The sequence below is a fragment of the Cibotium barometz genome, chromosome 1, assembly GCF_041138505.1.
Source record: "Cibotium barometz isolate CiBa-2024 chromosome 1, ASM4113850v1, whole genome shotgun sequence".
NCBI classification, from domain to species: domain Eukaryota; kingdom Viridiplantae; phylum Streptophyta; class Polypodiopsida; order Cyatheales; family Cibotiaceae; genus Cibotium; species Cibotium barometz.
In genome coordinates, this window is record NC_141046.1 from 34,452,798 (window position 1) to 34,477,807 (window position 25,010).

Genomic DNA, 25,010 nt, shown 5'->3' on the forward strand with positions numbered 1-25,010 from the left:
ATGTGTCTATGTATAGGCTTATGTATCTAAAACATAATATTGTATATACTATATATTTACATATGTGTATGTGTGCGTGAGAGAGAGAGAGAGAGAGAGAGAGAGAGAGAGAGAGAGCGCTTCTATGTGTGGGAGAGTGTAAGAAGAGAGAGGGAGTGTGTGCATGTGTGTGTGTGTGTGTGTGTGAGAGAGAGAGAGAGAGAGAGAGAGAGCAGGTGTGTATATGTGTGTGCATGTGAGAAGAGAGAGAGAGAGCAGGTGTGTATATGTGTGCATGTGAGAAGAGAGAGAGAGAGTTTCAACATTTGAGAGTGTGTGTACGTGGCAGAGAGAGGGAGAGGGTCATGTGCATGTGCATGTGTGTGTGTGTGTGTGTGTGAGAGAGAGAGAGAGATGGTTGTAGACAGGGAATAGTTCTTTTCTGGAACCTTGGTCGGCCGCAGCAATGCGCGGGTGCAATACTAGTAAACGTTACCAACGAACTTACAGCAATCGCCTCTAAGAAGGCTTTTCTGGGTTTCTTCCTATACGTGCTATCGTTTCCTCCATTGCTCATCACAGTTCTCCCGGTCCATCGACTCCTCGCATATCTTTATTATTGCTGCTTTCCGCCATAGCCGAAACCTTAGCTCTGGAGACATCTCCACCTAAGACATTTCTCGCTTCTCAGCTCGGAACAATGAACAGTTGTTGTAGCGTTTGCTTCTTCTTTTAGCGAGGCTTTCTTCTTTGAAAACGCGTATTCGTAGTGAAGGGCCTTTTGGCGAGGCTTTCTTCATTTACGGATCAGAAATTCGTTAGATTTTTATCACAGGATCAAGGTTAGGGTTAAGGTTTCACAGTTTTCATCTGCTTGCAAACAGTTCGATCTGCGGCTGTTGAGATCGGTGTCACAGGGTTAGCGTCAGAGTTTGCACTGTTTTCATCTTTCTGGAAACGGTGCTGTTGAGAGAAGAGAATCAGGGTTAGGGTATCTTTCTGCCCCAAGTTCGATCTGGAGGTCAGAGAATTCAGGGCTAGGGTATTTTGCAGGTTTCATCTTTCTCTCCGAACATTTTGATCCAGCGATTTTGTGACATCTTGATCACGGAGGCTTGGCGTTTATTTCGACGTCTTGAATAGTTCAAATGGTGAAGCTTACCATGATAGCGCGTGTCACGGACGGATTGCCCCTAGCAGAGGGGCTAGATGATGGCCGAGGAGAGAAGGATCTGGAGTTTTACAAGCAGCAGGCGAAGACTCTATTCAAGAAGCTCTCTCAGAGCCAGCATGAACCCTCCCGCATGTCTATCGAAACCGGTCCAAATATCTTTCAGTATCCTCTGCTCAATATTCTTCGTATGATTGAAACTTGCTGTACTTTTTTTGTCTGTGATTCTTGTATTTCTCTAGTAAATAAAAATGCATTCGCAATGGTAGTTAGTATATCAATTCTTTGATCATAAGAGGTGTGTGTATAATTTGATGGTTTTGTTAGCTTATCAAACCTTGACCTTTTATGCGTAGACGCTAAAAGATAAGTATCCTGGCTCAGATTTGTCTAGTTAGACTTGCATTTGTAAACAGAAGATTTTATGATTTTGGAGGTTGTTCTTGACATGCATTTCAGCTACATCATAGAGGGTGGCGTATGCTACCTCACAATGTGTGACCGATCTTATCCTAAAAAGCTAGCATTTCAGTACCTTGAGGATCTGAAGAGAGAGTTTGAGAAAGTGAACCGATCTCAGATTGAGACGGTTGCCAGACCTTATGCTTTCATCAAATTTGGTAGGATTTAATATGTTGCTTACTGATAGTGTATTTTAGCATCTTATTTGCTTTGCTACATGTGTTCATGACATCTTGTGTGTTGATATTTCTGAAGATACGTTTATACAGAAGACCAGAAAGTTGTACCTGGATACACGGACACAAAGAAACATATCAAAGTTGAATGATGACTTGTATGAAGTGCAACAGATAATGACACGAAACATTCAGGAAGTCCTGGGAGTTGGCGAGAAACTAGATCGTAAGTTTAGTTTTTTCTTTTTAAAATTACGAAAAGTCTTACTAAGCAGCGTTACCTTGGGAGTTTTTTGTTGTGTGAGGTAAATTCTAGTATAGACTGTTATCCTTTTAAAGAATGCCTCATTGCCTAGTGTGGGTTCTTTAGGCCCATAGGTGTCTTTCTTTGTGGATGGGAAATATTGTGTTAGTGGTGGAAGAAAAGGAATTTTTATTGCAAAAATCTTCTAACCTTAGCTAAGACAAGTGTGCTCTGTGAGGGCCTTGCAACCATGTGTAAAAGATTGGATTAAAGCTGCAACCATTACTAAAGGTTTGAATTGAAGCTCTTGGAAGTTAGTGACCAGCCATTAATTGAAGTGTCAAGGTGAAAAGCCAAAAGGGTTTAATCCGTAGAGGATTTACTGACCACATGGCAAATGGTCTAGCATATGTAGAAGCCGCTAATTGTGAAAATACCTTATTGGGATTTTGAAAAAAGAATCATGCAGAAGAGATCATTCTATGGTTGGGTGGTTAATTTGAAGAAGCAGTCCTCTGCTGTAATTTTGGGATTTAATCTAATTAATGTTTGATTGCTGATTATTAAGTAGCTGGTGTTGGATTAGGGTTTTGGGCTGCATACCGGTGCAGGATGAGAAATGTAAAGGTTGCATCTCCAATGCTGCAAGCTGGTCTTTTAGTCCATGAAGGCGGTCTTTAATGGTGGCATTATTTTGTTGGAGTAGGGTGATTTCGTGCCGCAGGAAGGCTGCCCACTCATTTGGTGAGTGGCAGGAAGTGAGAGGAGTGCTTGTGTAAAAGAGAGCTTCTTCTTTGCTTTCTCCACTGCCTATTACAAAAGTTATGCGCTCGTGTAGATGCTGGCCCAGGTTAAGAGTTAGGGTCTAGTGTTTTTGCGTCAGGCTTGCTACTATATATGAAACACTACTTATAAATGAAACCCTTAGAAAACCTAAAGATAAGGTGTGTAAGGTGGTTACGTAGCATTTCACCAATGGTTGCTGCAGCGTTTCTCATGGAGGCCACGAGCGACCACAAGATGAGGTGCAGATCAAGAATCATTGGCAAGGGCATGTGTTGATTACCAAAGTGGCATTGCTATTGTTTGTGAAAACCTCTCCATTGCTTGCAGTAGCTAAAGAGAATTGGAGTGGATGACAAGGGCCTTGAATGTAGCGTTTGGAATCAATGTCTAGGGCCTTGGGTGCTTAGAGAGGTGAGATTGGAGCTCCTCTTGAATAGAGGCGACCTGAAGCTCACTTGGGTTGCTGAGCTGTGTTAGCACATTCATCCCCAGATTCTACCCATTTGGTCCCTTTTGCATGGCCCTTGCTTGTGGGCTGGCCACCCCTTTTTCTAGTATTTTTCTGGGATTTTTCCCAGCTTTTCTGGCATTTTCCAGTCGGCCTGTCCAGTAGCTCCAGTCGACCTGTTTTGCAGCTCCAGTTGGCCAGCTTACCTCTACCATAAATAGTGGGTGCTAGCCTCTCATTGTTCATTTAGTCTTGTACATATTTTGCTCCCTCACTTATGAGACTTGTAGTGTCTCTTGCTTGGGACTGTTTTGCTTCAGTATATTCAGCATAGTTTTCTGCATATCTCTCTCTCTCTTGCACTCTCTGTTCAGCACATTCTAGTGCCACTCTGCTTCCACCCTATGCACACTTTCATGGTATCATCGCTCCCGGTTTAGCAACCTCTTTGCTGCCCCAGATTCAGCACTGTTTTCTGCACCTCCTCTGCGTTTTCCTTCAGATCTGCAGCTCTTTCATGCTGTGTTTTCTGGATTGAACCTGGTCACTTTGCCTCCGCGTTTTTCTCTCAGATCTGCAGCTTCCTTTGCTGCGTTTTCTGGACTGAACTGGCTGGTTGCTGCGCCCTTCAGTTTGGCTTCATCAACACAACCTTCTGGTACTGTTTGACCAGTTTTCTTCTATTCCACGTGGAGGGACATAGGCAGCGTGTTTTCTTCAGGACAGCAGCTTCCTTTACTGCGTTTTTCCTCTCCCGTGGGTTTACTCCCTTGTAGAGGGGGTCTTTGGTGTTGCAGGCTTTGGTGGCACTCTTGGTACCTGTGGAGGACACTTCTACTTCAGAGTTTGTGCAATTTTTTTCTTGAGATTGAGCCCAAGCTTTTGTGATGGCTGCACCGACTTCTCTTCATATGTTTGTTGAGTCTGCCAAGTTGGATGGTTCCAACTACACCCTATGGAAGGTGAAGGTGAAATCGGCCTTGCGTGGCGTGGATCTTTGGGATTGGCTTGTTACACCGGTCAATGCCACCCCTCCCACCCTTGCTTCTGGTAGTGCGACTCGGGCACAGATTGATATTTGGCAGTCGAATGATTGACGCGTTTTCTCCTTTCTGATGTTGAACTGTCAGGATTCTGTTCTCTCTCATGTGCGTACAATAGATACTGCACATGAAGTTTGGAAGGCTTTTGCAGATCTCCATGAGATCAAGTCTCCGGGTTGGATTTTGGCGTTGGAAAAGCAACTTATGAACTTATCAGTTTCTGCCTTTCCATCTTTATCTGCTTTCATCTCGAAGATGAAAGATCTCCGAGACGAGCTTGCTGTTTGTGGCAAGGACAGCTTCACAGAGGACATGGCTATTCGGCTGCTCTCCAAACTTCCAGAGAGGTTTGATGCATACTCTCAGTCTCTTCTTTCTTCTCCTTGTCCTGTTCCAGTGACTTGGGAGGAAGTTCTCCCCTCCGTTATGCAGATTGAGTCTCGCTTTCAGGAGTGGACTGGCACCTGTGGTGGCCCTGATGGAGCTTTGGCAACGCGAGATAAAGAGAAGAATCAACAAAAGAAAGGAAAAGGGGGTTTTGACAAGAACTCCAAGGATTCCGACAAGGATAAAGACAACAAATCTTCAAAGAATTTAAGGACATTGAATGTCGTTATTGTGGCAAGAAGGGTCACAAGTCACCCCAATGTCACAAGAAGAAGCGTGATGAAGCAGCAAAGAACTCTTCCTCAACGGTGGCGTCTCAACCCAAGAAGGATGATGGCATTCTTCTCTTAGCAGGTACTCGGCGTATACTTGCTCTTGTGACTTCTTAGTCACGGTCTTGGATTGTTGATAGCGGTGCTACCGCTCATATGACACCCCATCAAGATTGGTTCGAGGACTTCACTGCCAGATCAGGTGAGATCACTTTGGGTGATTCTTCTTCTGTGCCAGTGCATGGACATGGCTCTATCCCCATCTTCCGTTCTGACGAGGACAAGAGGTACTTCTCTGACGTTTTGTATATTCTAGATTTGGCTTTTAATCTTTTGTCAGTGAGTACTCTTACAGCTCAGGGTGCGGAGGTGATCTTTTCTCGTTATGAGATTACCATTCGTGATAAGGCGACTGGTAGCATCTTGGCTCAAGGAGTCCAAGATAGTGGTCTCTACAAGTTGACCGCTCTGCTTTCTTCTGGTGCTTTTTCTACTCTTTGGCATGCTCGGTTTGGCCATTTGAGCTATCAGTTTCTGCAGCGGCTTCGAAGAATGAATTGGTTGAGGGATTACCGACCATCAAGGCTCCGTCTTCTGCCTGTTTCTCTTGTTTACAAGGGAAGCAACACCGAGCCGCCTTTTTGAAGGAGGCGACACATAGATCTTCGACATCACTTGCTCTCATTCATGCAAACTTATGTGGTCCTATGAGTACCGCGTCTTTGAGTAAGGCGTTGTACATGCTCGTGATGGTGGATGATTTTACCAGATATACTTGGGTTTTCTTTTATGGAGACCAAGGATGAGACTTTTCAGCACTTCTGTGATTGGAGAGCTGAGGTGGAAAAAGAGACCGGTCACTTGGTCAAGGCTCTCAGGACCGATGGAGGGGGTGAGTTCACATCCTAAGAGTAGAGTTTAAGCAATATTGCAAGACACATGGCATTCGGAGACAGCTTACTACATCATATACTCCATCACAGAATGGAGTTGCCGAGAGGAAGAATAGGACCATTATGCAGATGGCCCGTGCTATGATTGAGCATTCTTCATTACCTCGACGCTTCTGGGCTGAGGCGGCTTCCATTGCTGTCTACATTCAGAATAGGTCTCCTACTGCTGCTCTTCCCGATAAAACTCCATATGAGGCTTTCCATGGTGAGAAGCCCTCCGTTGTTCATTTCCGGATATTTGGGTGTACGGCGTATCTTCATGTGCCTAAGGAGCATCGCTCCAAGGTGGACTCGAAGTCTCAGCGCATGACTTTTCTCGGATACAGCACGGTGTCCAAGGCATATCGTCTTTATGATCCTCAGGCTGGTAAAGTTGTTGTGAGCCGTGATGTGGTGTTCGACGAGACTCCTACATCTTCAGAGGGGAGTGGTGAGCTTCTTCTTCCTTCACCTCCGTCTCCGCCGCCTCCTTCTCCTCCTCCTGCTCCTGTTGCTTCTGTTACACCTCCAGTTGAGGATACTAAGTCAGATGATGATGACCCTGCTCCTCCTCCGACGAGTTCGAGCAGATTTGTACCTGGTTGGTATTATCAAACAGTTCGTGATTCTGGGTTACGTGAGCTTCCTTCTGCTCCTCCACTTGGTTCTCTTTGGCGTTCTTCTGGAGTTACAAGGAAACAAATTCATGAGGGCAACATGTTTGTTAATTATATTCTTATGTCTACTATCATTAATGGTCCTTCTGATCCCACTTTTGCAGACGAGGCTCTTTCACATGAGCCTTGGCGTCGTGCTATGCAGGCAGAGCTGGATGCTATTGAAGGGAATGGCACTTGGATTTTGGTGCCTCGGCCACTGCAGCGTAAGGTGATTGGTGTCCGTTGGATCTTCAAATCAAAGTTCCGAGCTGATGGCAGCTTGGACAAGCACAAGGCGAGGTTGGTTGCCAAGGGTTATGCTCAGCGCCTTGGAGTCGACTTCGATGAGACCTTTGCTTCGACGGCCCGGATGACTACCATTCGCACCGTTCTTGCACTTGCAGGATATCATAGATGGCCCGTTTTCCAGATGGACGTCAAGTCAGCTTTCCTGAATGGAGAGGTTACACAGGAGGTTTATATTGATCAGCCACTAGGATTTGTTATTCCGGGCAAACAGGATCATGTGTATCGGCTGAAGAAGGCTTTATATGGTCTAAAGCAGGCTCCGCGGGCTTGGTACCAGCGGATTGATGAGTTCTTTCAGAAGCTCGGCCTGCGCCGTTCTCACGCAGATTCGAACCTTTATATCCTCCTTGAGAGGGGCTTGATTGTTATCATTGTGGTCTATGTTGATGACCTCATCTTTACAGGTTCTTATTTTGTGTGGATCCATTCTGTTATGGATGCTTTGGAGACAGAGTTTGAGATGACGGATCTTGGCCTCTTGCATTATTTTCTTGGCTTTGAGATTTGGCAGACCTCGAAGGGCATTTTCTTCTCTCAGCAGATGTACACTCGGGAGATTCTCGACAAATTTCAGATGACTGGGTGCAAACCAGTATCTTCTCCTATGGATATTGGTGAGAAGCTTTCTTCACTTGATGCTTCTCCAGGGACTGATCAGGGACAGTATCGGGTTTTCGTCGGTTGTTTGGTATGGTTTACCTACTCGCGATTAAACATATGCTTCGCAGTTAGTTTATTGAGTTCCTTCTTATCCAAACCTCGTCAGCAGCATTGGCGGTGTGCTCTCAGAGTTCTTAGGTACTTGCGTGGCACTCTGGATTTTGGTATCTTTTATGGCCAAGGACGCACTCTTGTTGGATGGTCTGACTCAGACTAGGCTTGAGATCTAGATACATGGCGTTCGACCACTGGTTGTGTTTTTTCACTTGGGTCTGGAGCCATTTCTTGGAGCAGTAAAAAGCAGCCTACTGTGGCGCTTTTCTCTATCGAGGCGGAGTACCGTGCAGTTTGTTATGCTGCATGTGAGGCGATATGGTTGCGGAGATTATTGGAGGAGCTCGACTGTCCTCCTACCGGATCTACTCTTCTTTGGTGTGACAATCAGAGTTGCATCGCCATCGCCAAGAACCCTGTGTTTCATGCTCGTACGAAACACATTGAGATTCAGTATCACTATGTTCGCGAACAGGTTCTTGCTGGAGATTTGCGTTTGGAGTATTGTCCTTTTGCGGAGAATGCTGCAGATTTGTTCACCAAGCCGGTTTCTCAGGCTTCCTTGGCTCCTAATCTTCGGATTCTTGGAGTTTGTTCAGCATCTGGTGTTGAGAGGGGGTGTTAGCACATTCATCCCCAGATTCTGCTCTTTTATGGTGTCCATTTGGTCCCTTTTGCATGGCCCTTGCTTGTGGGCTGGCCACCCCTTTTTCTAGTATTTTTCTGGGATTTTTTCCCAGCTTTTCTGGCATTTTCCAATCGGCCTGTCCAGTAGCTCTAGTTGGCCTGTTTTGCAGCTCCAGTCGGCCAGCTTACCTCTACTATAAATAGTGGGTGCTGGCCTCTCATTGTTCATTCAGTCTTGTACATATTTTGCTCCCTCACTTATGAGACTTGTAGTGTCTCTTGCTTGGGACTGTTTTGCTTTAGTATATTCAGCATAGTTTTCTCCATTTCTCTCTCTCTCTCTCTGTCTCTCTCTCTCTCTTGCACTCTCTGTTCAGCCCATTCTAGTGCCACTCTGCTTCCGCTTTGTGCACTCTTTCAAGCTGGAGCTGGGGTTCAATGTCGATTAGCTCCCATGGCTAGCACGAGAGAGAAAGAGAAAGAAAGAAAGAAAGTTATATTAAATGTCTTCAAAAGACCAGTGGCTCTATGAGAAGTGATACAATAGTGTCCATGTAATCTCATCATGGTATAAAAGAAAACAAAGACTAGAGCTAAGAGCTGGGAATGTCAAATCCGAGCCATATGATACAAAGTGGGACCATCATCATCATACAAGCTATGGAGCTTAACCCCCTAGGTAGGGGGAGGGGGCTATCAAGGATATCGAGCGTGGGGTTAGCTTGTAGAAGGCTCTGCAGATTCGCGGGGTGTGGGAAGGTGGTTGTGTGCCTCTCTAGGATGTCCTCAAGCTGGGGCTAATGTGAGAGAGTATTGAACACTATCAAAGACCTAAAGGGTCTATGAGTGTATATGATCCATGAATAAGTGGGTGTCGGAAACATGAAAAATAAGAAACATCTACCAAATAAAACGGGCCCACGTACTGAAAGAGGCCTAAGGGCTATGGCACGGGTACTTAGCTTATCTTCAAGAAAACAACAAATTCAGATGTAAAACCTTGAGGAAACTTGAAAATAAACAAAAGAGAGAGAGAGTAGAGAGAGAAGACACCACAATAGGGCTCGGAATAGCCTTGGACTGAAACACCTCCCCCCCCCTTGTAACGGGAGGCGGACGCGTGTATTGGAATCGTATAAATGTGAACAAGATTCTGAGCACTTAACACTTGAGCATTACAACCACAAAGCTGAAAATGACAGTACACCACATAAAGGGGCCGATGATAGGCTGACCTCCCCCCCCTTTAGGTTATATTACCAAAAGAGTCTGCAAAGTACAAGATTACGGATGCCTGGGGATTCACCACCAGCCTGCACCTGATTCTTCCAAATACATTATGAATGAATACATTTCAAACAAGAGAATCTATAGGTACATCCGCCCTGCACAAGCCTCTTCACAGGTACATCCGCCCTGCACAAGAGTATCACAATCCTCACAGGTACTCCGCCCTGCACAAGATGTAAATGGATCTTTAGGCCCTGTTTCCACGCGAGAAACTGATCCAGAAACCTGTGTTCTCCGCGAGCAAGTGTCCCCAATGCTTGCCCTAAGCACCTGCTATACCAGGAATCCTTGAGACACATCCATGCTCACATATTCCATTGTTGTCCGGCCTGTTTTGTGCAATAACCAGTCCAAAACAGCAACTTTCTGTCGCGAGAAATCCACGTGTAAAGGGTCCTACAGCCTTGTGGAGGTCCCTAGAGCTGTCCTGTACTGTCCAAGTTGACTTTGGACACCTGTAACCAGCCCAAAACTCGCAATAACCAGAAATTGCAGGTCTGAAATTTACCAACCAGCCCTTTAGAAGAGTGTGGGGATCGTTGTCCAAGCTTGTGTGAGTCCGGGAAGCAAGCAACCAGCCCTGTAGCAACTCCCAAAGCTCCAACCAGCTCTCCAATATGTTCAATAATGAAGGCCTCTTGAGGGAGGCGCCTTTTTCAGGTGCCACCTCAGGGGCCTGGTGGGTACACATGCTGGCTGACATGTGTCCCCATAAGGTGTCCAGGTAGGTGTCCAGCCCATAGTGCTCCATTTGTCCTGTTTCTATAAGTTTAGGTCCAACCAAATGGGAAATGGCCATAAGCTGTCCGGACTTCATTAATTTTGGTCCAACCAAATGCGAACGCATTATAAGTTGTCCGGCCACTTATTAATGAGTGTGGACCTGCAAACCAATAAACCTTAGTAGTAAGTGAAGTAAGCTGTAAATTGAGTGTGGACGCACTTACCACATGCAAAACCCATAAGCCCACAGTTTTAGGCCCAAATAGGAGTGCACACACGTGTCCACAAGGTGCTCGGGCGTCCCCGGTTCCTCGGACTTCACAAGCCAAAATAACAAGCATTGTCCAGGCAGCAAGACAATGTCACACAAAGTAAAATAAAGTTATGGCATGCATCATTTATGCATTGTGCACATGTAAACTTGGAGAACCACCTATCATCATTCTTGTACTTGAAAATATTCCGCCTGCCATCATAACACACCATGTGTGCATGGCCGGAATCCACACGGGCACCGCCCGAAAGTCCACAAATGTCCTGCCATGTCCTTGGACTCATATGCATCCACTCATATGATCCATACACATGCCCAGGTATAATACATACATGCATTCGCATGTTTCTAGGCCTGACACGCATCCGCATGTCCCTAGAATATAGGGGTTTGTGACATCCCCCCCAGCTTCTAATCAGTTGACCGCAACTGAAAAGCCTCTAGATAGGCCTTCAAAAGATCTGGGTAATCCTCGAAGTAGGCCTCATCCATCCATTTCGCATCCAAAGCTGAATAATTCTTGAACTTCACAAGGTATCTACGAACAAGTTTGCCTCCCGCAAGCTTTCGTTCCTTGTGAAAAACAATCTGTTCAGGTTGAAGAATCTCTTCCAGCTCATCCACCTCGGGTGGGTCTTCCAAAACCGGCTCAAACGGTGTCGGTCCCACACAAGGCCTCAATAGGCTCACATGAAAAGCATTATGCATGTTCCAATGATCTGGGAGTACAAGCCGAAATGCAACATCATTGATCTTCTCCAAGATCTGAAAAGGTCTATAGTATCTGTTGGAAAGCTTAGGGTACTTTCCCTCTTTCCCTGGCCTCTTCCGAAGGCGTGCCTTTTCAAATTTCAGCAAGACCCAATCACCTTGTTTGAATTGTACATCCCTTCTATGCTTATCAGCTGCCTTTTTATTCTTGGTTTGAGACCTCTCTATGGCTGTCCGTACTCGTGCAAATGCAGTATCCAAGTCTCTGACATACTCATCTGCTGCAAAAATCTCATCCTTTGTACGAAGGATGGGTGGTAGTACCACCTTGCCATAGATAATCTCAAAGGGCGCCTTGCCCGTAGAAGTATGTACCGTATTGTTGTAGGCAAACTCCACAAGTGGTAAATACTTCTCCCAATCCGATTTGCGGTCGGATACATAAGATTTCAGCAAGTCGAGGACGGCTGAATTTGCTATTTCACTTTGCCCATTTGTCTGTGGATGGTAAGCTGATGAGAAGTTCAGCTTTGTACCCATATTGTCAAACAATGCGTGCCAAAATAAGATTGTGGTTCTAGGATCTCTATCCCCCACAATAGATTTAGGCATGCCATGGTGTTTGAATATCTGTGCCAAAAACATCCTAGCCATATGATCTGGCTTTATTGTCTTGCGCACGGGAATGAAATGTGCCTGCTTGCTAAACCTGTCAACGATGGTCCAAATAGCATCATTTCCCTGTGGCGTCCTTGGCAAATCCATAATGAAATCCATAGCAATGCTTTCCCATGGTTCATTTGGTATAGGCAAAGGCTGAAGCAATCCAGGTGCTTTATGTCGGTCAAACTTGACCTTTTGACATACCATACATTCACATACATATGCTTCAATATCCTTGCGAATATCTGGCCAAAAGAAATACCTCTCCAAAGCTTGTGCTGTGGCCAAAATGCCTCTATGACCTGCATATGGAGGAGCATGGCACTCATCCATAACCTTATGGCGAAGGTTCTTTACCACACACATACGATTTTGCATCATGAGATATCCATCTCTTATGACATAAGATGGGACACCAATACCCTCTTGCAAATCAGCCCATACATGTGCAAAATCCTCATCCAGATGATAAGTATTACGCATATCCGATAAGTCCTCATGGTATGCAATTGTAATAGCATGAACCTGTGGTCATCTAGATAAGGCATCTGCCACCACATTCTTTTTCCCTGGAGTGTGTAAAATCTGAAAATGAAACATTGAGAGGAAATTTGCCCATCTCATATGCTTCTCTGAGAGCTTACTTTGAGTCAAAAAGTATCTCAAACTTTGATGATCAGTTTTGACCATAAAATCAGCCCCTAAAAGATAGTGTTTTCAAATAGTAAGGGCATGAATTACAGCCAACAACTCCTTCTCATAAACCTGTAAGTGAAGCTCTGCATGTTGCAAGCGTCTGCTCTCATAGGCAATGGCATGTCCTTCTTGGTTCAAAACAGCCCCTATGCAGTTCCCACATGCATCACATTCCACCACAAAAGGTTTGTGCAAATCCGGAATAATGAGTACCGGTCCTGAGATGATTGCACTCTTCAACTTTTGAAAGGCATCTCTCTCTTCTTGTGTCCATTTAAAGATTGCTTTCTTCTTCGTTAACTCATGTAACGGAGCGGCAATGAAAGCAAAATGCTTGACGAACCTCCTGTAGTAAGCACATAAACCAAGGAAGCTCCTCACTTCATGGACTGATTTCAGCTCTGGCCATTCTTGCATGGCTTGTATCTTTGCGGGATCCATGCACACACCATCCTTTGATACAATGTGACCAAGATAGTGAATCTCTGGGAGGAAGAATTCACTCTTTTTTGCATTTATGTAGAGCTGATTTTCCTTAAGCTCTTTAAACACAATAGCCAGGTGCTCACGATGTTGGGCTTCATTCTTTGAGAATACAATAATGTCATCAAAGAATATACCCGTGAACTTTCTATGCTTTCTGAACACCCTGTCCATCATCCTGTTGAAGGTAGCGGGTGCATTTGTAAGGCCAAAAGGCACCACCAAAAACTCATAAAGACCAAAGGCTGTCCTAAATGCAGTCTTGTGTACATCTTGAGGTGCCACTCTCACTTGATGATACCCACTCTTGAGGTCTATTCGGCTGAAACATGCCGAACCTTCAAGCTTGTCCAAGATGTCATCAATGCGCGGAATCGAAAACCGATTCTTGATGGTTATCTTATTGAGGGCACGGTAATCAACACACATCCTGTAAGTACCATCCTTCTTTTGAACAAGAAGTACCGGCGAGCAATATGGCGAGGAACTAGGCCGAATCAAACCCTTTTCCAAAAGTTCATTCACCTGTGCCATAATCTCTTCTTGTTGACTAGCACTCACCCTGTATGGTGGCCTATTAGGTGGAGAGCTACCGGGAATTAGATCTATGCAATGATCTTCCGGCCTCTCGGGTGGCAACCTTGCTGGCAAAGCATTCGCAAAACAATCTTTGAACTCATTCAAAAAGTTAAGCTTGTCTTGATCTAATGTACTAACATCAACACTAGAATGTTCAATGGTATCACGTACAAAAACCAAGTAAGAACAAGCTGATTTCTTTATTGCCTTATTAATTTGTACATGGCTTACAAGAGGTATGGTACTTCCAGTAGTACTAGCATCTATAGAGTGCTCACGGCCTCTATACATCGGGTACAACATTCACAAGAGGCTTTTCCACATTAGGCTCAACATTCTTAGGATTTTGTGGGCATTTAGGATATATATGATCTTTACTGCCACACTTAAAGCATTTTCCAGCCTTCCTGTACTCTTCCAATTGCTGTTTTGAGAGCCCAAAATTGTGGCGTTTACCCCCCGGCTTCTTTTCGGAGTCATCCTTTGCATCTCGGCCATCTTTGGGAGCATTCTTAGGTGGCCGTCCACCCTTTTTCTGGTCATAACCAGCCCTGAATTTGCTCTTGTTTTGACCTGCCAAATGGCTTATTTGTGGGTGCTTTCATGTGCAAGTTCTCCGCAATCATGGCTGAGTGTATAAGCTCTTGTATGGTCTTATTTGGGTACACTCCCAAGCTTTGTTGGATGATGTGATGGAGCCCCGATTCAAACTTTCTCTTCTTCTCGTCCTCTCCAATCTTCATGAAGGGAGTAACCTTGAGAAGGACTTTCCAAAACTTTGCTATGTATGAAGCAACGGACTCTCCCTCATCTTGGGACAGCCAATCCCACTCCTTGCGTACATCCTTTGCAAAGTTTGGTGGTAAGAATTGATCATAAAACTGAATTTTGAAAGAAGACCAAGTTGGGGCAGCACTTCCATCAAGTATTTTTGCAAGCCACCAATCACGAGAATGGATATGTCTTCTTGGAGCAAAGCGGGAATGAGTAGAGGATCCCTCATCCTTACTCTTCTCTTGACCTGCATCAAGCCTAGCACCAGGGACTCTTGTCCTTTCAGCATTTGGCACTTGCTGTGCTCTTCCTGCTTGTTGTGCATCATGTGCACCACCACGGGCAGCCATGAGGGGTGGCTTCTTGAAAGCCAATCTACCATCTGCTTCGGTGTATACATCACCCTTAACCATTAGGTATGCAAGTGCAAGCTCACGGGGTTTCTCAACATCCATTTCCTTTGCAATTGCTTCAAAAGTGACTTCATGGACCGAAGCCTTTGCCTTTGCAGCCAACACCCTTTGTACATCCGGGTCATTTTTCAATGACCTGAGCTCTTCGGTTTCAGCCCTATAGCGTCGCACTTGACGCCTCAAAGATTCCAAATCAGAATGCATAGTGTCATGAGTACCTGCATCTCCATAGACATCATTGCCTGCAGCATCTCTTACATCCCTTGTACCATGAAATTCACGGTCCTGTGTGTTCTCCACACTGTCAGAAATGTGGCTGTCCATGACACTCAAATCAGGTCACCAGTTATGATTCCAAGCCTCAGACCGTTTTCCAATGAGGGGAAAAACTGAGCTCTGATACCAATGTAACGGGAGGCGGACGCGTGTATTGGAATCGTATAAATGTGAACAAGATTTTGAGCACTTAACACTTGAGCTTTACAACCACAAAGCTGAAAATGACAGTACACCACATAAAGGGGCCGATGATAGGCTGACCTCCCCCCCCTTTAGGTTATATTACCAAAAGAGTCTGCAAAGTACAAGATTACGGGTGCCTGGGGATTCACCACCAGCCTGCACCTGATTCTTCCAAATACATTATGAATGAATACATTTCAAACAAGAGAATCTGTAGGTACATCCGCCCTACACACAGGTACATCTGCCCTGCACAAGCCTCTTCACAGGTACATCCGCCCTGTACAAGAGTATCACAATCCTCACAGGTACTCCGCCCTGCACAAGATGTAAATGGATCTTTAGGCCCTGTTTCCACGCGAGAAACTGATCCAGAAACTTGTGTTCTCCACGAGCAAGTGTCCCCAATGCTTGCCCTAAGCACCTGCTATACCAGGAATCCTTGAGACACATCCATGCTCACATATTCCATTGTTGTCCGGCCTGTTTTGTGCAATAACCAGTCCAAAACAGCAACTTTCTGTCGCGAGAAATCCACGTGTAAAGGGTCCTCCAGCCCTGTGGAGGTCCCTAGAGCTGTCTTGTATTGTCCAAGTTGACTTTGGACACCTGTAACCAGCCCAAAACTCGCAATAACCAGAAATTGCAGGTCTGAAATTTACCAACCAGCCCTTTAGAAGAGTGTGGGGATCGTTGTCCAAGCTTGTGTGAGTCCGGGAAGCAAGCAACCAGCCCTGCAGCAACTCCCAAAGCTCCAACCAGCTCTCCAGTATGTTGAATAATGAGTAAAACAGCCCAAAAGGGCCTCTTGAGGGAGGCGCCTTTTTCAGGTGCCACCTCAGGGGCCTGGTGGGTACACATGCTAGCTGACATGTGTCCCCATAAGGTGTCCAGGTAGGTGTCCAGCCCGTAGTGCTCCATTTGTCCTGTTTCTATAAGTTTAGGTCCAACCAAATGGGAAATGGCCATAAGCTGTCCGGACTTCATTAATTTTGGTCCAACCAAATGCGAACGCATTATAAGTTGTCCGGCCACTTATTAATGAGTGTGGACCTGCAAACCAATAAACCTTAGTAGTAAATGAAGTAAGCTGTAAATTGAGTGTGGACGCACTTACCACCTGCAAAACCCATAAGCCCACAGTTTTAGGCCCAAACAGGAGTGCACACACGTGTCCACAAGGTGCCCGGGCGTCCCCGGTCCCTTGGACTTCACAAGCCAAAATAACAAGCATTGTCCAGGCAGCAAGACAATGTCACACAAAGTAAAATAAAGTTATGGCATGCATCATTTATGCATTGTGCACATGTAAACTTGGAGAACCACCTATCATCATTCTTGTACTTGAAAATATTCCGCCTGCCATCATAACACACCATGTGTGCATGGCCGGAATCCACACGGGCACCGCCCGAAAGTCCACAAATGTCCTGCCATGTCCTTGGACTCATATGCATCCACTCATATGATCCATACACATGCCCATGTATAATACATACATGCATCCGCATGTTTCTAGGCCTGACACGCATCCGCATGTCCCTAGAATATAGGGGTTTGTGACATCCCCCCTTCCACGCGCGAGTTATATTAGATAAAACCCCTTGGAGAAGTCTTGAATACAAGTTCTTAGAGGTAGAGAGCTCTCTTGTCTTTTTACATGTCTCAACAATGAGATAATAGCTGAATTTATAGTTCTTGCCCAAAAGCACTTGAGAAAAGCGCTTTAAAACTCACTCATAGCCCAAATAGCATCTTTTTAATAATAAAAGCTCCTCTTTTTAGTATTTAAAAAGCTTTTAATCTTTTGCTTTTCAAAAGCTAGTCGCATAATTCCAAGCCTATAAGGTGGCCTTGCGTTGTTATCTTGCCACATCAGCATTGCTGCATCTTTTTTTTTCTTCCAAAACTCTTTTTTGGGGGTTTTTTTTTGTTTTGTTTGTGTTGCGTTGCGTTTTTGCATGTCAGCAACGTGTATTTTGATGTTTTGGTGACATCTCCTCGGGTACTTAGCTTATCTTCAAGAAAACATCAAATTCATGCGTAAAACCTTGAGAAAATCTGAAAATAAACAAAAGAGAGAGAGTAGAGAGAGAAGACACCACAGTAGGGGTTGGAATAGCCTTGGGCCTTCCCCCCCCTCCCCCCTTTGATTTATATTAGATAAAACCCTTCTGATAGTGGGAAAGACTCCGTTGGACACCCACACGCGTAATAGCACAACTTAATATCACAATTTGAAATGGACAACTTAACAACAACTTGAAATTGAAATGAAATGAAATAGATGGACACCAGCGGTGGGGCCGGAACGGGCCGACCCCCCCTCAATATATGATATATTTATTGGGAGTATTTAACAAATACAATGCTCCATGGGTTCAAAGAACCAGATGATGTCCATGTACAAATGAATACAGTACCAAACAAAAGGCTCGACGTAAAACATAAATCCTGGTCTTCCTATGGAGTGACAGTTCCATAGGTAAGACACAGTTCCAGGCACGAGCCTCCCTATGGTGTGACAGTCCCATAGGCAAGACACGGCACGAATACTGGCTCTTCCATGGCGTGACAATCCCATGGATAGAACACAGTCTAGGTCATACACGGGTGGCACCAGTCTGGCTCCCGTCCATACGACACCTTCCTGCTAACACACGGGTGGCACCAGTCTGGCTCTTGTCCATGTCAAGCAAGAATACTGGCCTCTTCACATGAGACACCGGCCTGGCCTCAAGTGAACGAGACACAAAAACTGGAGATGGACCAAATGGTCGGCCAATTGGTGACAATTAGTCCCTAACCCTGAGGGCTAGTGCTAGGTACATAACACACTCTACCAAATAGGCTACATGCTACATTGGACCGTTAGCTAATAATAGTCTAGACGTGGAGTAGGTAGACTTTACTCTTGGACACCGTATCTTGGCATTACGGGGGACCAAGATGAGCCTGGGTGGCCGTTATGGGAGGTGGGAGTCTACACCACAGATAGTGGCACCGACTATGATTGCGGACCTACACGGTCATATCATGGCTGCCCTGCGTATACAGGTCCTTGTAGATACATGGCCAGCCCCTTCTCCACACAGTTCATCAGTCATCATTGTGAGTTTACTCCCTAGCTTCCACTAGCACACAGCCTTCGTCTTAGCAATTCGAGATTAGCCATCAAAAGGAGTGGGTGTGGGGCTTTGCCATCTATTGTATCACTTCGTGAATATAGTATTCTTCTCTCTCTCTCTCTCTCTCTCTCTCTCTCTCTCTTATTGTGCAATTTGATTTTTAAAGTTTAGTGTTGTGAAAGTTCCTACTTCTTGTTGTATCATCTTACAAACTCTTCGTGCTAGGTTTTTGAAAATGGGCCTAAAAGCACTGTCACTCTAGCCAAGCCAGTGCAGCATATCCACTTGCTAGGTGGGCATGGGCACACGGGCACGTGGTGAAGATAGGACCGGTAAAGATAGACATATGAAGCAACTATCTCCACGGTCTCACCTCTATAAGAGAAAGAGTGTCTGGCTGCCTCCTTACATGAGGTGTTGAAGAGCATCATCTTGGTTTTAAACCAAGATTCATTGTGGATCTCTCCTCACAACAAGTTCGAAGTGTGTCCAAATGCCTAGGCAGCCCCTCTGCTGAATTCAAGGTAAGGACTATACCATCTGCATACAAGAGGATGGGACTACTGTTTGGACTATTTGTGATCTTATAGACCTCAATCTGTCAATAAAATCCGAGATCTCATGAATGTATAGCTGGAGAGAGTGGGCATCCCTGTTTGACTCCAATGGTGCTACGAATCTCACATGACTTGCCGGAGCCCGAATCTTGCCTGTCACTGACTCGTACAATGCTAGTTTCCCCCACATCATTTGAGGTGGAAAGTGGAGTTCTATTTATGTTCACAAAATACCAAAAGGTCTATGAGACCAAAAGTGTTACAATGTATCCATGAAAAAAAATAAAGAAGAAAACCAACTAGAACTGAAGAGAGAGAGAGAGAGAGAGAGAGAGAGAGAGAGTATGCAGTTTCTTGTTTAATGCTTATTACTAACATTTACACGCAGAGGTTAGCCAAATGTCTAGTCGGTTGACGTCAGAATCTCGAGTTTATGCGGAAAAAGCAAAAGATCTCAGCAGACAGGTAATCCCAGTTTTGTCTTGTTTATTAAACAAGGATGGTGCTATGACTTTTTATATTTTTGTCTACTAAGACTGCTGTAGATGAATTGCTATTCATAACATAGTGAATTTATTATTGACAAGTTATGTATTATCACATGTTAGATGTTTCAGGTGATGTTGGCTAAAGAGAAAGACCATCTTAGTAATATTAAGTCGCAAAACAAATCACAGTATGGATCTCATGTTTTTAGTAAGCTTTTGTTGGGCTAGATTGATATACATTTAAGCTTGATATTGTGTGAAGCTGTTTTATCATGGCTGTGTACCACCTTCAGAGAAGTGATAGATACGCAGTATGATGATGATTTATCTGTGAGGATTTGTCCACTAATATGGGCATATCCTTATGCATGAATGTGCACTTATGCTTGGGCACTAGGGAGGTGAGTGGGGATGTCATATAGAACATAGTCTTTGCTATGCCTGACAGAGCTTGATGATTGAAAACTTTTTTGGCTTTCCAAAGGGATATATGCGAGAAAATTGCATCGAAAAACTTTCAACTTCTTTCTGAGCTGAATATAATGAAAGAGTAGTGTTAAGTACTTTATTTTTGTTCAACTTTTCATGTTTTTTTTTTTGCTCATTTGATGTTGACAAGGGCATTATCAATTTTCTTCATTGTTGAATATCATTGTAGCTCACTTTTCTTTGTAGACTTTTTTTTGTTTTTTTGGGTTTGTCTAAGGTCTTACTCTTTGTTTCTTTGTTCAAAGTTGATCGTTGTGAGATTTCTCACATGGTGGTATCATTTGTCCTTGATTTTGCGTGGGTTAGATTGACCCTCCAGTTGACCTAAGGTTTGACCTTGGTGTTTATGTGGGGTGTGGTATGACTGATCATCTTACGAAGATTCAAGATCTTCGGGAGCAAGGTACCTAATATTAATGAGGTCATTCTTGAAAGGAACTAGTATTCAGGACATTACTGTCATCTCTGTTTCTTGTCTGGGACACTCTATGCTTCGGTATAGTTAACCTCTAGTAACTGTGAGTTGTCAACAAGATAAGGGACTTTCTTGGTTGTATGAGCATTGGCATGCCACTAACAAGTTTTATGATTCATCAACTCTCTCGTGATGGCCAAATGATGTTGATGCATTTTGATGCATGAGGCTACCTTAAAATTATACATGAGAGAGGAGAAGTTTGAAACTTCTCGGTCTTAGATTGAACTTCTAGACTAGTTGAGGGTTGGACGGTTTGATGTAATGACTTTGTGAAGTATATGTGGTACTCAGAGGCTAGTAAGCATGGTTCAGAGGCGAGTGAGCATGGCTCAAAAGGCTCAGAGGCTCAACAAGCACGGCTCAGAGGCTTAACAATCATGGTCTTTGTGAAAGACTCAAAGATCAAGTCCTGCCTGGTGGACAAAGACAGCCTACATCGGCATACCAAAACAACCCCCCCTTTGCCTAAAGTAGGGACAAAAAGGGAATGATGGAGAGGAGCCTTTTATAGAAAAAAGGCATTACAAAATCCAAAAGGATCCAAAGTATATCACTCAGATTTTGGGGGACTACCCGGGCAGAGAACCCATGACGGGACTAGAAAGCCCAATCATAATCTTCCTCCTTAAGAGAAAGATCCCTCATGACAGTGAGGGCCTTGTTTGATGTTGTTGTAGATGCTTCAACTGCCTCTTTACTTTCTAGTTCTAGCATAGATTCACATGTTATGGCTTCTTGTGGGTGATGTAAAAAAAAAAACGCACAGCAGAATGGTGGCTGTTTTTCAGCAACATTTGGGAGGAAAACACAGCATGAGAGGCAGCTGAAAGTGCTGCTTAGAGGAGGCGGCTTAAGGGGACTGGGCAGCAGATACAAAAATTAAAGTAGACAAAAAAACGCAAGGATGAAGTGAGGGAAGCATGGCGATGGAATCAGCCAGGCTCTGATACCATGTAAGAAACCATGGTGTTAGGCCCAGGAGGGAGTGAGAGTGGAAGGAAGAGATCAAGCCTTAGTGTGTGGGAGCATAGACATGGAAGGAAGAGAGAGAGAGAGAGAGAGAGAGAGAGAGAGAGAGAGAGAGCACAAGAGAGCAAGATTGCACGACACAATGATGAATGAATTATATGAATACTTTCACCAAGTACATTGCTTTTATAGGCACCAAGGCCTTGTCTTTTGACCTTGAAAAAGAGGGATGTTCACACCTAGTGTGTTCACACCACTAAGGACACTTGATGATCAGACTCTAGACTAACTCCGAAATACCCAACAATTGGATCCCACAATGGTTAGAGATACTCTAGGGTGTACGGAGTTCTATGGGGCTATTTTGATTCTAGGACTTTGGGGTCATATGGACTTCTTACTTGTGCGATGCGATGGGATGTAACCCATGGAGATGTTAGGGGTGGAATATGTTGTCCTTTAGGATCTCTATTAATGGGATTGTCTAGACCTTTGGTAACCTTAAGTTCATTCCATTTTGGTGTGGTGAAAAGTAGCCGGAAGCCATATGTATTCTTTTGGCTGTTTGAGGACATGGGACATTCACAGAAATTGATGGGGAGCTTTATACTTGGCCTAAAGTAGATGTGAGTATCTACTAGTAATGTGTGACAACATAATCTCCATTCAGTCTTAGATGAGGATTGGATAGGGGAGACTAGGATGTTTGTGCATTAAGTGGACTAGTGTTTGCCAATGAGGTGATGGGTCAAGTAGTAAAGGTGCTTGTCTAGGTGTAGTACTCAGGAGGTCCTGGGTTCAAACCCCACAAGGTGCTTCCTTAGTGGCATCGCCTACGGACAGTTAAAAATGATAACTTCGGGGGATCTTGGGCCTAAGGTTAGTTGGGAAAAAAAGTAGACTAGTGTTTGCCGACAACTAATGTAGGATGCCATTTGGTATGACAGTTGAGTTGTGATGTGGGTTGATGCTAGGGTTGTTATGGTAGAGCTTGTTGCACTTTAAAGACTGGATGTCCTATTGGGATTCAGCTCTTGGATGAGAGTTGGATCGATACTAAGTGATTGGATCTTTGTAGCAAGGTATACAAGAGGAGTCTTACCTTGGCCTAGGTAAGAGGCAGTAGACTAGAGTAGATGATATGGGCAGATGTCCGGATCCGGGAATTCTCTTACATAGGCTTGTCTTCTTATGCATTCATGAGGACGAACTGAACAGAAGGAGAGAAGTATGTTACGTCCCGATAGGCCCAAGGTTAGGGGCTAGGGACGTGGGCTAACCTAGGTTAGGGTTAGGGCTTAGCTGGGGCGTGGGGACCTACAAGGTTCACACGTGGGCTAAGGGTGCTAGCAGGATGAGGTCTAGATTGGCTAAGGGCTTATAATTCATAGCCTAGGACTAATAATGGCAAAAAGCTTATAAATAAAGCTAGGGCCAATAATAGCCAGGTTATTGCTATGAAAGTGACCTTTTGGACATTTATGAGTTATTGAGGTGTCCACGTGGTAGACAAGAGGGCTACCAGGGGTGTGCAAGACCTCACGGCCATCGAGGTGCAAGCTGGGTGGTTCAGCCTAGTGGTATGGGATGCTAGGTTGGCCATTGGTACCAAGAAGGCTCGCGAGAATCTGTCCTCAGGCTTGGGGGTGAGTTGGAGGACTCTACGGAGTCACTAGCCACAATCTATTGTGTTCATGTGATGTGTGTACAATGTTGGGTACCAAATCTCCAAATCTGTAAGGTCTCTAGGAGACCTTACAGATTTGGAGATTTGGTTGCTAGTGAACCCTAAGAGCGTTTTTCGGATTTTTGATCTTGTGAAAGAGACTTCTCAGGTTGTTGCACCACTTGTGTCTGTGAAAGTACCAGTGACGACCTTGGGCGAGGAACTTTGAAGACTCCACGTACTGTGTGGAGTGCGAGGAGCTTGACCTCTCACGTAGGGCATGAGAGATCACGAGAATAGCCTTGGATCCTTATGCGCAGTGCGGAAGGATCTCAAGAACAGGAACTAGTGAGCTTTGTTGTTGGGAATCACAAAGGTCGTATTGCTTGATTTGTATTTATTACACGCACTTGGAGAATTAGGTGTAGTCTGGTGATGATTCCGAGGCACCCGTGATCTTGTACTTGGGAGCAGGTGGTGTGCAGTTTATTTTAGTTGTTTGTGGTTGTGCCATGATTAGTGTTTAATATTGCTTACTGTTAATTGATTCCAAAGTAACACGGTCCACCCTGTTGAGCCATCCCAATAATTTGTCGTAATTTTAAGGTCCACAATTTTTTCTATTTGTCAATCTCTTTTGAGTTGCACCTTTTGTGACATGCCCATGTTGTTGACTTTTTGTTAGAAAGTTTTGGGCCATTTGAAAATAAAAAGATTCCAAAAATGGCTTTAAAAAAAGGAAACTGCATTAGTATGCAGGGATTTTGTTCGGCATTAGAGTCATGTGCCTGACAACCATGGTTGTTAGTCATTCCAGCCACCCGTGATCAAAACAAGGTGTGCTACGCTACAGGACCACAGGTTGTCCATGAGCTGGAAAACAAAAAACAAAGAAGCATGACAAATATTTTAAAAAAAAGAGGGGCATTGCAGAGGGAAAAATAAGGGAGGGCAAAAGAAAGGAGAAAAGGAACTGTTTCCTGAAAGTTCAGAAGCAGCACAACTGGTTTGCTGATAGGCTTTGTGAGATTGTTTGGTATTAGTTCACAGTACAGGCATAGTGTAAGCATTGGAATTTATTTGATGCAGTGACATTCTCATTTCTCATTGGGATTAGATGATCATATGATCATATATGTATGCATGGACTGGTTTCTTGACACACTTTGTTTTTCCCACTGGCCTATATTAAGTTCATTTATTTCAGTTTCTTCTCATCTCATATAAATCATGTTTTGTTTGGCTCTCCCTCAGGCATTGATTCGGAAGTGGGCACCAGTCGCAGTTGTCATAGGAGTTGTGTTGCTACTGTTATGGGTTCGGAGATCCTTCTATCATTGAATTTCATCATATGCTGAGAAGATGCTTTACTCTAAGCCTGTAAGAGGACAAACTAGCAGGACTATACTTTTTGAATTCTACCAGTGCAATTTTTGGTTTGGTATCCTTAGGGTACCTTTATAAGAGGGAGTTCATGTCAGCTTATCTGAGATTCTTAAAATCATTTTCATTTGTACCGAATCTCCAGCTCATTGGCCTGTGGCTGTGACAAGCTCAAAAGCAGCCATTGTATGAGGTTTAACTTGTTTTTAGGCTTCGAATGTTTTCTGAACTTTGTCGTATGCACGAACTTACTCGATCAATGATTTTTCACTTCAACATTATTGTAACGAATTCATTATGAAAGCCACACTCTCTATAAGCTCTAAGGTATGATTCAGACGCTTTAGCTGGACGATATTTGAAATGACATGGTGGCTTGCGATTTTTCCAAAATGGGTATTTGGAGAGAAGTTTCACAGTCCGCTCCATTTGCTCCAAGGGACAATGGCAGGCAGACATGCAAAGCTGATTTTTGTCCGACCTAGACAAGGTAGACATGTGCAAACACTTGATTAAATATTTCACAGGTGGGGCCAGGGGGACTTGAAGCTGCAATCTTCACCCCCTAGAAGACC

General features: G+C 44.4%; 1 protein-coding gene across 1 annotated transcript; it reads left to right on the forward strand.

Annotated features, from left to right (window-relative positions):
- The first annotated feature begins 494 nt into the window (after positions 1-494).
- On the forward strand, positions 495-24,663 carry LOC147641913 (25.3 kDa vesicle transport protein SEC22-1-like). The gene is made up of 5 exons (XM_086801045.1): positions 495-1,315; positions 1,610-1,770; positions 1,868-2,014; positions 19,351-19,427; positions 24,307-24,663. Exons 1-5 carry the CDS (start codon positions 1,128-1,130, stop codon positions 24,391-24,393), a joined length of 660 nt encoding a protein of 219 aa, XP_086657171.1. The 5' UTR covers positions 495-1,127; the 3' UTR covers positions 24,394-24,663.
- The last annotated feature ends 347 nt before the right edge of the window (positions 24,664-25,010 follow it).

Bases quoted from the DNA above. Each gene is read 5' to 3' on its own strand.
- LOC147641913 (XM_086801045.1), top strand. From the start codon at position 1,128: ATGGTGAAGCTTACCATGATAGCGCGTGTCACGGACGGATTGCCCCTA. The intron at 1,316-1,609 runs GTATCCTCTGCT...CATGCATTTCAG, and splicing joins ACCGGTCCAAATATCTTTCA to CTACATCATAGAGGGTGGCG. The intron at 19,428-24,306 runs GTAATCCCAGTT...GCTCTCCCTCAG, and splicing joins CAAAAGATCTCAGCAGACAG to GCATTGATTCGGAAGTGGGC.